General features: G+C 56.6%; 3 protein-coding genes and 1 non-coding gene across 4 annotated transcripts; 2 read left to right on the top strand and 2 right to left on the bottom strand.

Moving 5' to 3' along the window:
- Positions 1 to 663: 663 nt before the first annotated feature.
- On the bottom strand, positions 664 to 2,242 carry CYME_CMK276T. The gene has a single exon (XR_002461398.1). It is a non-coding gene; the product is annotated as a hypothetical transcript (transcript).
- A 3,415-nt stretch (positions 2,243 to 5,657) lies between these two features.
- Positions 5,658 to 8,828, top strand: CYME_CMK275C (hypothetical protein, conserved; the record flags this gene model as incomplete). The annotated part of the gene is made up of 1 exon (XM_005536596.1): positions 5,658 to 8,828. The coding sequence occupies one exon, from the start codon at positions 5,658 to 5,660 to the stop codon at positions 8,826 to 8,828; it is 3,171 nt and encodes a 1,056-aa protein (XP_005536653.1).
- Positions 8,829 to 9,955: 1,127 nt separating this feature from the next.
- Positions 9,956 to 11,383, top strand: CYME_CMK274C (mitochondrial ribosomal protein S5 precursor; the record flags this gene model as incomplete). The annotated part of the gene is made up of 1 exon (XM_005536595.1): positions 9,956 to 11,383. One exon carries the CDS (start codon positions 9,956 to 9,958, stop codon positions 11,381 to 11,383), a length of 1,428 nt encoding a protein of 475 aa, XP_005536652.1.
- A 1,008-nt stretch (positions 11,384 to 12,391) lies between these two features.
- On the bottom strand, positions 12,392 to 12,832 carry CYME_CMK273C (60S ribosomal protein L23A; the record flags this gene model as incomplete). Its single annotated transcript, XM_005536594.1, has 1 exon — positions 12,392 to 12,832. One exon carries the CDS (start codon positions 12,830 to 12,832, stop codon positions 12,392 to 12,394), a length of 441 nt encoding a protein of 146 aa, XP_005536651.1.
- Between the last annotated feature and the right edge of the window lie 496 nt (positions 12,833 to 13,328).

The following is a 13,328-nucleotide window of genomic DNA, read 5'->3' as shown; positions in this document are numbered from 1 at the left end:
ATGGATGGTAGATGCAAGAATCTCCAAAAGTTTCGCCGCTTTTCGCGTTGCGAGTTTTCTGTAGACTCTTGTCGCAATTGAATGTTTCCAATTTTACAACTTCTTTGCATGGGTGCATTGTGAGACCTGTACCATCCATATAAACGCCCATCCCCGGGAAATGAAATGCGATTCGATTCGTATTCTTAGAAGAACGAGTCGAGCGATTCCAAGACCCGCACCAAAGCTACCGCGGCTTTTGGTCTAACACACTCTGTGATGGCGTGCGTCTGTTTACGCAAGCCGCAGGCACCATCATCGGGAGCGAGACACGAATACGTAAAGGCGCGTGGTGCGTCCAACGCCAGCGTCCATGAATACAGCGACGCTCGCTATCCAGCGAATGGGAGACGGACGCGCCGGCCACGTTCCACAAACCCCGAAAGCGTCGGACAGAACACCCCATCAAATTGGTGCTCGCTACCCGCGGTCCGTTGAAATTCATCGTGTATCTACTGCGTTGCCCTCCATATTCCTGACAGAGTGAGGATCCCAGATCCTATAGCGCAACTTTACACGCAATCAAGGCACGTCATCCATTGCAGAATGTCAGCCACGTGCTGGGGGTGCCGCGGATCGGCGCATACGCGCGTAGTGCAGTGGGAGTTTGCCACGAGTCGGACACTTGATGTAGTTTAAGTCTTTGGACGGGAGCTCAAGCGGTGCCGCATGCTTGAGGATCCGCCGTCTGCACACGCGCATACCCGCAAACCTGTGAACGACTTGAAATACATAGCACACGAGTCGCCAACGGTACGTCACGCGGACAAGCAGTGAGCGGTGTCAGAGGTGCACCGCGTCCGCTTTGACTCGCAGAAGCATCGGAGCCCGCGACATTCCGGTACACCCAGGCGTTCCTGCGAGCCTGATGTATCGTCAACAGCACCTCGTGATCGACCTAGAAACGATTTGAAAGCGTTCATGATCCTCATCTTCAAGTTGGTCTTTGCGAGTATTGATGCAGTCCGTGAGCGTGTTGCAGGGAACTCCGCTATTGATTGCATCGGGCTCACGCCCACAATGAATACGAAAAGCCGCTACGTCTCCGCATGGCAACTATAGAGGCGCAACGAGCGCGGTACCCTGACAGCTGCTGTGTTCATGAATCACGTCTCTGAGGCTCAGGAGCCAACAGTCAGAGTCTGGTGCAACCATAGAGCTGCATCCAGATAACTGGGGGGGGGGGGGGCGGCGCCGCTATTCACCAGCAGCCGTCGCGTTTCCGGGGAAATCCGTTTCGGTTCATGAAAACTAATTCGTAGAAAGAAACGAAGGCAGCAAGTCCATGCTATTGAGGAGCGCTCGTGCCGTGGCCCCCGCCAGCAAACCATTGGACAGGCGTCAAGCGAAGGCTTTTCTTATGCCGGCATTGAAGAACACTGATCAAACTTTTCCGCTTAGAGTGATGGTGACGAGCAAAACTGCCTCCTGGGCGGAAGCTTATTGATGCGAATAGCCCGCTCTTAAAGTACTGAGGCGCCGTACCCGACGCGAACGACGCTGGACTGCCAGCGATAGCCAGGAAGCCTGCTCCCGGGCACGGTTCCACACTGCGGCTTCTCCAGCGCGATGCTCTCTAGGCCTTCTACTACATTTGAACAGCTGCGCAGGCCAGGTGACCGTCGGAAACGTGTGCGTCAAACGCGAAGCACTCGGACACCTTCAGAGGTGTCTGCTTCGCCCAGTCGCGATGAGCAGCTTGTACCCTAGTCTAGCGGACAAGTTTCTTGGACTAGTGCTCAGGACGCTTAACTTGGAAGGAGACAGAACTGAGGCCTTGTCAAGTCGCGCGCAGGTTTAGAAGCAGCGCACGTCCGACTTCGAGTCCGTGTGCCGGGAGCGGTCGACTCTTCCGAGAAGCCATCGTTGCGAATAGCAACTGCCACCGCACCCGGGACTTTGACTGTGGCTAACCGTGAAACCCGTCACCCCGGACGAAAACGAAAACCCGAGGAAACCGCAGCGGACACCGGGTTTGCGATCTGTAGGCGATTTCGCGAACAGTGCTGGACTGGCACCCTGTAACAACGACGCTCGCGTGGACAACAGTGAGACTCGAGGTCGAGGGAAAAGAGAACGAAAAATTAGTTAAGAGATGCAGGCTCCCTGGAATATAAAATATCCCATGAGCTGCTTCTACCTGTTACGGTAGAAAGAACAGAAACTACCAAAATATCGAAGCTTGAAGCTCTCGATACACCATGAGAAACGCAAACGCAAGAGCGACTTCAGCGCGCACGTTTGCGGCAACCGGGGGCTACGTCGCGGAAAGCTTGTAGAATTAGAATCTTTTTAGTCCATTTATGGCCAGCTTCTCGGAATCGCGCGCTGCTGGCAGCGCGGCATGCGCTTTCGTTTCCCAGAAGGCTTGCTATTCGTTTCTGTGCTCAGAGACACGCGGATTCCTTCAGCGACGATGCAGCTTCCATGGTACCAGCATCCAGACGCTCCGAACAGATGTCTTGTATCACCGTTTCTATGCACATGGTTCCCATGTTCGTTTTATCGACATTGTACCCTGAATTCCGTCAGCATCCGGAAGCTTTGAGGAGATCGCTTCTGCCCACGACTGTTCGGAGTGGCGTTCATCCCATGCAACCACTGGAGCGCGCTCGCCGGAGCGAGGCGCATTGCTTTCAGGTGCTGTCGCTGCAGAGAACTGTGTGGATCACAGCATAACGCCCGAAGCGTGCGCTTGCAGAGGCGCGGTTCTCGTGAGAAGCCCCGTTCCTCCGCAGGCGTCGCATTCGATCCATGCACATTCCAAGTTGCGAGTGATGCAGAGCTTCGGAAACGGCGTGCGTCGTCATGGCGAAGAACACCACGATCAGCAGTGTCTAATCGGCAAGCTGGTACTACGATAAATTCTCCGGTGTAGATGCAGGAGCCCGTGGAGCGGCTGCCGAAAACCCTCAGGAGCACCTCTAGGAAGCCCGTCTTGCAGCGTGTGTCGACGCAGTCCCGAAAACGAATTCCAGAGCCTGCGTTCTGCATACGGGAGAACCAGCCAGGCCGTGCGATTCGAGGCTGTCGTGGACTACGCTATGCGATGCGGAGGCATTTGCGTCCCGAGGCATGCAACATTTATGGACGCAGGACTTTCTATCGGGTATCCACGCAAATGTTGCCCAAACACCAGCGAATACCCCTTTGATCGGCAGATTCAAGTCGACGAACATGCGGTCAGGTTACAATCTAGCTACCTCTTCGACCTCTTTTCGAAATGTAGGCTCGCGGATTGTAAGCTGCTGTTCGCGCATCCAGATCCACAGGGTGATGCGGACATAAAACACGATTGTTCCAGTTGGATCTGCGCCAGCTCATCCACAGGTTCCCCCGTGATCGTTGTCCTGCTCGGAGACCTCTGGCCGAAGATTGACTCGAGCGGAGGCACCGAGCGGTTACTGCTGCTTCCATGCTACATCGACAACGATAGCGCCGGCTCCGATGCTTCATGGTATGAAAAGATGAACCGGGTCCGAGTTTTCTTTCGATGCCTTCATTCTCGGCAACAAGCGAAGACAAGGCTGTCGTCGTCTGGAAGCACCTGCGGTTCAAGAGCTCCAGCATAGATCCCGCACCAGAAATATGGGTGCGCTATCGATCCTGGCACAAGCAGCGTGCGGCGGCGACTGCGAGCGCTTGTTGCGAAGCTACATGCGCCCCTGCGATCACAACGCGGAGACAAGACGACATTTCTTTGCTAGTGGGGCAGTCAGCTCTAGGTCGCACACATGCGTGCGTCACTTGTGTGTCGACTTGCTGACGCCGTGTGCCGCGGCCTGCGAATAGCACCCGCAAGCGTCTCAGATTAGAGTGAAGCTCTGGAATGCTCGCTGTGATTCTGGCTTCAAATCTTACCAGCCGTTTTCTCGGATGCTCAGTCTCGACACTCGAGGAGAAATCATATGCAATGCCGGATGCATACCTCGTTTCAGGATTCTGGGTCTTGGTTCAGGACCGGGACCTGCGATGCTTTGTCGCAAGTATTCGGTACGACACTGGAATCACGATGAGTTACAACGCCCGCCACCAAGCGTGATCCTGGAATACCCGATACCACTGCCCGGTGCTTACGTTGCAGCCTCCAATGCTTCTCAGTTCCTGACGTGTTGCAAATGAGCATCACACATTATCGTTCATGGATGTATCTGTTTCAATACCAGTCGCGCCGCTGGACTGACCATGAAGACCTGTATCGACGACGTCGTTTGGTAACCTGGCCGCAAGCGCCTGCCCCAAAGTGTACCGGACTTGTCACGAACAATCATCGGTCCCGTTTGAAAGACGAATCCTCTGTGCTTCGTGACGGTTAACGAGACGGCATTCCGCAACAGCGAGATACATCGATCGGTATACGCACCGGGAGACTCCAGTCTCTGCGGTTTGCATCGACGAGGGACCCGGACTCGAACGAGCGTCGTTGGAGCAATCGCTTCGAGTGGAGCGTACGTCACCGCGTTGCACTGCGGGAGCCTCGATGCATCGATACTTCTCAACTTGCTGCATTGTTTTCGCTGCTGTGATCGTTTCGTCATCAGGGACGGCATCGGAGTCCGCAAACCCCCGATCGATTACCAGAGTATGCGCTTGCGTATGCAGCGGATCGCGTACTCGCTGAGAGAATCGCCTGGAAGAAGCGCGTGCTCCTAGGACACTGCACTGGGTGCGAAAATCGAACGCGGGTATCGAGTGGAGCGCTCTGTAGCCAGGCTTGGAGCACCGCAGGGTAGGCCTCGGCGGAGAATGAGACATGTACTAGACGCATGAAAATCCCTGCAAGCAGTCAAGTGCCGGCACTGCGAACGGTACGTCAAGGCTTGATGCATAGGACATGGGGAACGGCAAGTGCAGCACGGGTCGCATCTTTTGCCGGTCCATTGAATGCGTCGTCGATAAGCACCGGAAGCAGAGCAATCGGCACTTGGGTATCGCTGCCATCGTTCGTACCTGTCCACTGCTGACAAGGGACCTGAAGGCACCCCAGATACCGTCGTATTTGAAGACGAGGATACCGGAGAAGCAACGTCCTGCATAAGCTTCTGTCTATGACAGAGCAAAGAGAGCCCAAACTGGAGTCTGTACACCCGAGTTACCCAAGTGCACCCGTTCCATTCTTGTCTGAGACGTGTACAACCTTATCGATCGATGGATATGGGTTGCCACCAGCATCAGCGACGCTACTGGTCCCTAAAAAGCATACGATAGCATCGATTCGCTGCGCGAGAAAAAAAAGCCCAGAAACAAACCATTTACTAGCTGCAACGGTGCGGAAAACGAACATAAACTATCCAGTAACTAGCAACAAGATAACAGTTCCTCCGAAACGAACTACGGTCCATGGAACCTGGAAGTAGAGTGCAACATGGTGATGAACGCTTCCACGAATACCAGTATCCGTCCAGCAGGATGGAATCCATGGCGCATCGAAACGTCGTGTCGAAAACCGAAAAGAACGCAACGGCACTGCGTAGACGCTGCAACTGCACTGCTAACGCGTTTTGGAAGCGGACGACACTGTCGATTGCTTGGATCCTGCACACGTTTACATCGGCTTCACACGCCCGAGCGCAACTAAGGCGCCTGGAGTGACGTGTACTTGTTGTACGAGTCTACGGATGCAGCGCGCTAAGGGCGCACACCGGTCAAACGCACCATCACCACCGTCGACGGCCGGGAGCTCTGAGGGAAACGTTTCGGGTTCTGAGGACTCCAGTTCAAGAGCGTCGTCGTGTCTAGTGACGGATGCGAGGACACTGAACCGTTTGAACCTCGGTCAGTCCCATGATCCCGTAGCTTACGAGTCACGACACGGAAACGTGGCCTGGAACGCTGGCGGCTGCGAGCACTCTCCCGAGAGCTGGGTGAAGCGCTCGCGGCACATTGGCGTCGGAGTCGGCGTCGGGTTTTCTTCACAAACAGTGGGAACGTTGGACGCACCAGACCGAACTGAAAAAAGCGCAGCCGGGTGCACACACACGACGGAGTGCCCGGAGGAACCGACGTTTGCGGCACCGGGACGCGTACAGCCGCGTGCGGTACCGCTGGCGTCAGTAGACGCGGACGTCCAGCGATCCGCTTCTGTCGGTGATCACACAGACGCCGCTGGCAGCCAGCCGCAGCACCGACAGGTGGTCGAGCGCGCGGCGGCAGCGCCCCAGCAAGGACCTGCGGGCACCGCAGTTGACCGAACCTGTGAAGGAAACACGTTCGGCGCCGAAAACGGGAAGGACTCGATGGATTCCAGTGGCTCCGGAAGCAGATACGCAACCCGAATGCGCTTCCAGTCGATTCCGGTGTCTGGGAACCTTCGTTATCTTAGTGCGGGCCGGGCTGGCCACGCTATGGCTTCGGTTGACAACCGCGTGTACATCTTTGGCGGGCATCGGAGCGCGACTGGAACACCAGACCCAGACACCTTGCCTCCACCAGGACTCTATCGGGTTACAACAGATGGACAAAAAAGATATACGGTGCATTTTTGCGATCTAATAGAACTTGATGGCGAAACTCGTCTTTGGCGCTTGATGAGCAATGCTGCTGACGAGCAGCCGGCACCACGACGCCATGCGACCATGGTGAGCTTCGATGGATCCCTGTACGTTTACGGAGGCTTTGATGCGGAGAATCATGTGCTGGGAGATCTTTGGCGCTTCGATTTGCATTCAGAGCGACGATGGGTGCTGGTATCGTGCCAGGGCAGGGCGCGAGCACCCGGCGCACTGTTGGAGAATGTCGGGCATGCCGAGCACCGTGCGACCGAGACCGCCTCTGACGCAGCACTAGGCGCGGCGACATCCATCTCATTAGCTCGCGTTCCAACAGCAGCAGCTGCTGCAACAACAACAACAGGTACGTCCAATGTCAGGGGATCTGAAGTACGATTCAGGGCGGTCGAACGCGGCCAATCCAGGTCAGGGCGGCGCGAAAGCTTCCGAGCTCCACATCCGTCGATAGGTGCTGGGCTCAGCGCAACCCCCGAGCACGCCACTTCTGTACAGATGATCCCATTGCCCGAAGGTGGCCCGACCTCGGGGCGTGCTGAGCACTCGGCAGTGACCTATGGCCATTTGATGATCGTTTTTGGTGGTTACGATGGACGTCGCAAGGTCAACACCACTGCTGTCTGCGATCTGCGTTCCGGCAAATGGTTTTGTCCACGTGCGCTACAGGAGACGATGGCAACTGGTCGCCCTGGGATCGATTACCCACATCGGCGCTGCAAGCATTCCGCAGTTGTCTACGACGATACGATGTATGTTTTCGGGGGCTTTCAGTATCGCAACAAGCTCAACTATGGATGTTCTGATCTTTTTGTGCTGAATTTATGCACCTGGTCCTGGCATTGTCCGGTGCTGATGCACGGCGGTGGACCGCAGGCGGTTCACGGCCACTGCGCGGTCGCCGGTGCCGGTGCCATGTACGTTTTCGGCGGCAAGGTGCGCCTCGATGCCACGCAGCGCGCCGCACAGCCGGTGCTTGCGGAGCGGCCCGAACATTCGCTACCGCCTCATGCATTGACGAGCGCTGTATCAGCAGACACGTCACCTACCCCGTCAGAGCTGCGTTCCTCAGACCTGAGTCGAGATATTTGGAAATACCACTTTCACCTGAACATGTGGCAGCGAATCGCACTCGATGAGCTCACGGAGGCGTCTCTGGGTCAGGCCTCGGCAGAGCGCGTGCGCGTCGAGCTGCATCCGAGGCAACTGGCGAGCGCCGCTGTGGTGGCACCCCGCGATCCGCTACGCTGTTCCATGTATCTGTTTGGCGGGACAAACAGAGCCAAAGATCGCTTCTTCGGAGATATGTACGTATTTTATGGTCTTGGTACCGACCGTGGTGACGTCCTGCAACCGTGTCGATTTTGCACTGAGCTCGGAAAAGCACTCCACGAGCCGACCCTTGCTGATGTGATCTTCGAGGTTCCCGAATCCCTGGACGCGCTCCCCGAAGAGGATCAACCCGCAGGGCCCGCTGTGGCAACAGCGCACACAGCGTCGCCCGTAGACGCTCGATGCGATCGCATCGACGCCAGCAATGCATGCGTGCAAGGCGCGACGAGCGCACGCACCCGCCACGTGTCCGCCGCCATGAACGCTGGGCAATGCGCCGCTGGGTTCCCGCGTGAGGCGACGCAGCAGCGGCAGCGGCAGCAGCGCGCCTCACGATGCCGCCTTTTCTACGCGCACCGGGTGATCCTGGCTGCTCGATCCGAGTATTTTGCAGATATGTTTCACTCGGGTCTACGAGAGTCGCTTCACGGGGAATGGCCTCGCGTGATCCATTTACCGGATGTATCGGCACCGGTATTTGAGGCAGTGCTGCGCTACTTGTATACGGGCGAGTTGCCGGTACACGATGCGCGCATCGCTGCCAGGGCTAGTGGGCGCGCTTGTCACGATAACGCGATGGACGCTAGTGCGATGCTTTCCGTGGCATCGACGAGTGAGCGTGATGGTCGGTTCCTGCTTGAATGTTTGCGAACGGCAGATATGCTGCGTCTGGATGAGCTGCGGAATTTTTGTGTTGCGCTGGTTGAACGAGCCATACGTCCTGAAAATGTTGCGTTTGTCTTGGAAATCGCCGCGCAACGTGAGGACGGCATGGGCGGCCTCAAAGCGTATTGCCTGGCGTACATCACGCACCATTTCGCGGAGGTGATTGAAACCGCTGCCTTTCAAGACCTGTTACGACGCGATCCCGCTGGACTTGGCAAGCACGTGTTGCAGGCGTACCACGAGTCGATGACGGGTCCGGATGCGCAGCGGCGCCCGCACAGCCGCTGAGCGCGCGGACATGTTGCGGCACGCGATAGCGTCGTAGATGACCAGCGGTTCGCGGGTCTCGCTGCGGAACGGACAGCGGGTGTTCATTGACCGGTGCAGAGCTTTGGCGAGAACCAGCGCTGGAATAACAGTCTGTAGAGCATTGTCTCTGCAAGTGGCGTGCAAGGTGACGACTGCAGGTCGCGTACGCAGACGTGCATTGTGCCGCATGTCCAGCTCGGCATCGCTGATCGAGGAATGGAAGACATCGTTGCATCCCTGGAATCGGGTACTGCGTAGCGCCCATGTGGATCACGCGGGCGAATCTGGGTGCCGTATCCTGACAACTTGTAGTTTGGCATGGAGCTGTAGCATCATGTGCGTCAATGTTCGGCTTCGGGCAGGCCGCGCATGAGATGATCCTGACATTTTGGACGCCTCCTGGTCTGCAGTGTTGGTATGTTTGCAACGAACTCGCAGATGCCGTCACGGGGTACCAGGCGATGCCGCGCGGACACCGTTCCTCGATAGACGAGCTCTCCACTCGAGCGCCAGTTGCAGCCGGCGCTCTTGCTGCCGTTTCCAGGGTTGACCCCCTGGAAACGCATCACAAACCTTCGATAGACGCATAACCAAAGGTAGATACACGTGGACGGAGTCCTTCGTTGGGAAAGGCGTTTCCGCGGCTCGTAGCGACGATCCACGCGTTGGTATAAAAAGCGGCACAGGGTCTGGCGTGCATCGAGAAGAGTCCATAAACATATAGAAAATTCAATATTTGTCCCATTGGAAACCCAGACCATGAGGCGCACTGTCGAGGTGCTGACGCCCCCTGACGCTTGTGCCTCTTTACCGGTATCGAGCCTAGTCGTCAGGGCAGAGCAGTTCTGGGACTAGGACTGACTGGCAGACGATCGGGCAGTACGGTGTCCACGAGCATAGCGCAATCCTTTGCCTCAAGGCACTGCAGCCGGTGGGTGTGCATCTTTACTTGCCCGCGTGTGTAGATCTGGCGACGGGCGCTCGAGCTCTTCGCGTTGCGTGTACCCGTTCGGGTTCATCGCACACGTGTGCGGCGCATTGAAGACGAGCACTTGTGTAGAACGGTTTCGCAGAGGCACCACTCTAGGCCAGCAGCGTGACCCGCCATGCGTCTGGCACCTCGGCTGGCTGCTGCGTTAGGCGCACTGCACGGTGCGCGCACCGGGACTGCAGGCCACCACCGCAGTGGCATTCTAGGGTCCGCTTCGGCGCTTGGAGGCCTCAAATGGAGCAGCCTGCACGGCAGCGACAGAGGTCATATTCCTAGAGCGGACGGGTTGCATTCTCTCCTTTCTGTCCTCGTTCGCGGTTTTCGTGCTTTCCCGTGGGGAGCGAGCAGGTCCGCTGGCGCCAACCCCATCGCTATCACCCGAATGCGGGGCTGTCAGGAAGCCTTCCGAAAGCAAATTACGGTTGCTTGTGAACCGCGTCAGTTCTTGAAACGAGGTCTCGTCACGGAGACCTGGTCCTGCGTTGCCAAGTTGGATACAGCCGGTTTACGTTCCGAGCATGAGCAGGAGGTCCAACGTTTGAGCATTTTTCTACAGGAAGTGATGAGCGCCTACCCACAGGAGTCGAAGGCGCTCGTAGGTATCATGCGCGAACGAGTTTCCGCCACGCTCTACGATGCCAAGAAGCTGGTCGAGACGCTGAAAGCGCATCTGCAAACCTCTGGTGATGCGTTACTCTCTTTCGAACAGCTCGCACAAGTGTATCGCACCCGCGAGGCCCTTCTGGACTTGAGTTTTGGTCTGCGTGTTGCGGTGCCAATCGAAGCTTACCCACCGGGAATGGTGCCGCAGCCAGAACTCGAGGAGAAACGCCGCCTGACCAAGCGAGATAAGATCCTTGCGGAGCAGGAGGCGGAGTCCGCGCTCCAGGAACGCAGGTACCGCGAGCTCTACGGACCGGTGGCAGATGCGCGTGATAACGTCCAATACGAGAACAGCGACGAGTGTCCCAGCGGTGGCTACGCCCAGTGGTACGAGGACTCGTCTGATCCACGCACGCTGCTGCGGGGCTTTCATACCGTGCTTTTGGATATGAAACGAGTCGCAAAGGTGACCGAAGGCTCCACCAGGCTCAGTTACCGAGCTGCAGTCTGTATCGGAAACGGGAAAGGCGTTGGCGGCTACGGGGATGGCAAGGCGCGTACGGTGCAGGGCGCTATTAGGCGAGCAACTCGTGAGGCGCGGCGGAACCTCATCTACGTGCCGCTCTATGAACAACGAACGATACCGCATGAATCAACTGCACGATTTGGGCGATGTCTCGTGTACTTGTGGCCGCTCAAGTCGAACACCGGGCTGCGCATGAATTACTTTTACCAGTGCGCATTGGATGTGATCGGAGTGAAGGACGCAGGCGCCAAGCTGCATGGATCTCGCAACCGAATCAATGCCCTCAAGGCGCTTTTTGAGGCGCTCAAGCAGATACATGACCCCGTGGATGTCGCAAAGTCTCGAGGCTATCGCGTCGTGGACCTCAGCTCCTATATAGAGGGCAAGCTACAGACAGCGCTGCTGCGCCCTTGATCCGTTCGTGGCCGGCTAGACGTTCGCGGCATGGAACGGGAATAGCAGTCACGGACGCCGTTCGTGGTTAGAAACCGAATGCCAAATGCCTCAATTCAGACCACAGGATGATACCTGGCGTTTCGGAGTATTTTACGAGTTCGGGTTCTGAATCGACGATGACCAGCGCACGACCGTGGTGTGTCGCATTTGCAACTGGTGATGCTCTCGTTCGCGACCGACGCACGGGTTTACGACTACGCTCTACCAGGTTCGTTGTTCGCGAGTCTAGACAGTAGCGGGAGTTCGCCGCCTGATGCTCCGTCGCATTCGCCTTTATTCGCTCGATCTGAGCGGTCTAAATATGGCGGTTGCCGACGCACAATCAAGAAGGATCGCTGGCCTCTCATTTAACGACGTACCAGCTTGTAGACGGTCTTTCGACGCAGCGCAGATACGGTAAATGACAGACACCCCCGGAGAGAGTGCCCAGATCCCGGTGGTAGTATCGCTCGCGAATAATACGTACAGTGTAGCGGCAGAGGGCATCAAGCTCGGTTTTGCCGACGCTCCGCAAATCCGGTCTGAGAAACCTCTGAAACGACAGGCGGCAGCACTCGAAACCAGCAACTGCGAATTATCTGTTCCGGGAAACGATGGCATGTATGCGCTCTTCGCGCTGAAAGCATCCATGTTGGGGTTGTATGCTCCACAGGGCTCTCTCTGTGCTGCAACATCATCCACTGTGACGGAATGCTCCGTTCCGGGTTCGCAGCGAACACACCTGATCCGCGACCCATATGACTCTGCTGCAGAATGTGATGCCAGTATCCAGGCGCCCGAGGGAGCACGTTGCTACGATGAACAGCGATTTCGAGGATCACCTGGCACCGCAGTGCTTACTGCGTCTGCTGAACGCTTCGCCGCCGCTTCCGCCGCCGAGTGCGTCCTGCAATGCATGAAAATGCTGTTTCCGCTGTGCACTTCACCGACGGTTTTCCCTTTGGTGCCAAGCGAAACCAGGTACCTTTAGATTATTCCGATCTTATTCGCAACATCAAGTGCGTCGTAGTTGGCAGCCAATCGAACGAACGCCTTCTTCTTCCCGTCGGGACGAATGAGCGTGTTCACTTTGCTCGCTTGAACACCGTAGAGCTTCGCGACCGCTTGACGAATTTTCCGCTTGTCAGACCTAACGTCTACAATAAACACCAGCGTATTGTGATCTTCCATTAGTTTCATTGCGCTCTCCGTCGTCAGTGGGTGTTTAATAACGCCGAACTCATCGATCCACGGCGTCGCAGGCGCAGACTTGCGAGGGTACTTGGGCGCTCGTGCGAGTTTTCGCGTCTTCGGCTTTCTGAAACGCACTTTCTCGTGGGCCTTGGCCAGGATTTTTGGAGTGGATCCCGATCGAACTACCTTGGCCACTGCCTTTGTCTTGGCTAAGCCTTTCCTGATACGGGGCATGGGCGCAGCGATAGGCTGAAAGCAGAGAAGCAGGCTGGATGGCGAAGTAGTAGGATTGGCAGGGGCGGCGCCAGCGCAGGACGCGATCGCCGAGCATCGCCGCGCGAATGGCTAGTTTTTCCAGTAAAATACCTACAAGTCCTTTTGGTTCGCTAAGACGCTAAATAGGTATATTCGGGACAGATGATTCGGGTACGCTGAACTGGGCGATCTGTTCCTCTACGTCCTGTTTACGCAGCACGTTTCCTTTGATGCACCGCCTGCGGATCCAGACTGCGCTAACATGGGCTTACAGATGCATTGATATTGGTCGGGTTCTCGGTCGTCTATCCGGAGCGGGTCCTTCCACTCTTTGATACTGAAGCTCGTTGCGTCACCAGAATCAAGATAATTCCTGACGTTGTTTAACAAAAGGCTGGGTCATGGAAGCGATATGATGATCCAACTCGTTCGTGAAAACCCGGATGCTTCTCCTTGCCATACGTGTATCATGCCC

This window comes from Cyanidioschyzon merolae, chromosome 11 (assembly GCF_000091205.1).
Source record: "Cyanidioschyzon merolae strain 10D DNA, chromosome 11, complete genome".
Taxonomy (NCBI): domain Eukaryota; phylum Rhodophyta; class Bangiophyceae; order Cyanidiales; family Cyanidiaceae; genus Cyanidioschyzon; species Cyanidioschyzon merolae.
The sequence above is the reverse complement of the archived record's forward strand: the minus strand, read 5'-3'. Positions and strand labels throughout refer to the sequence as shown.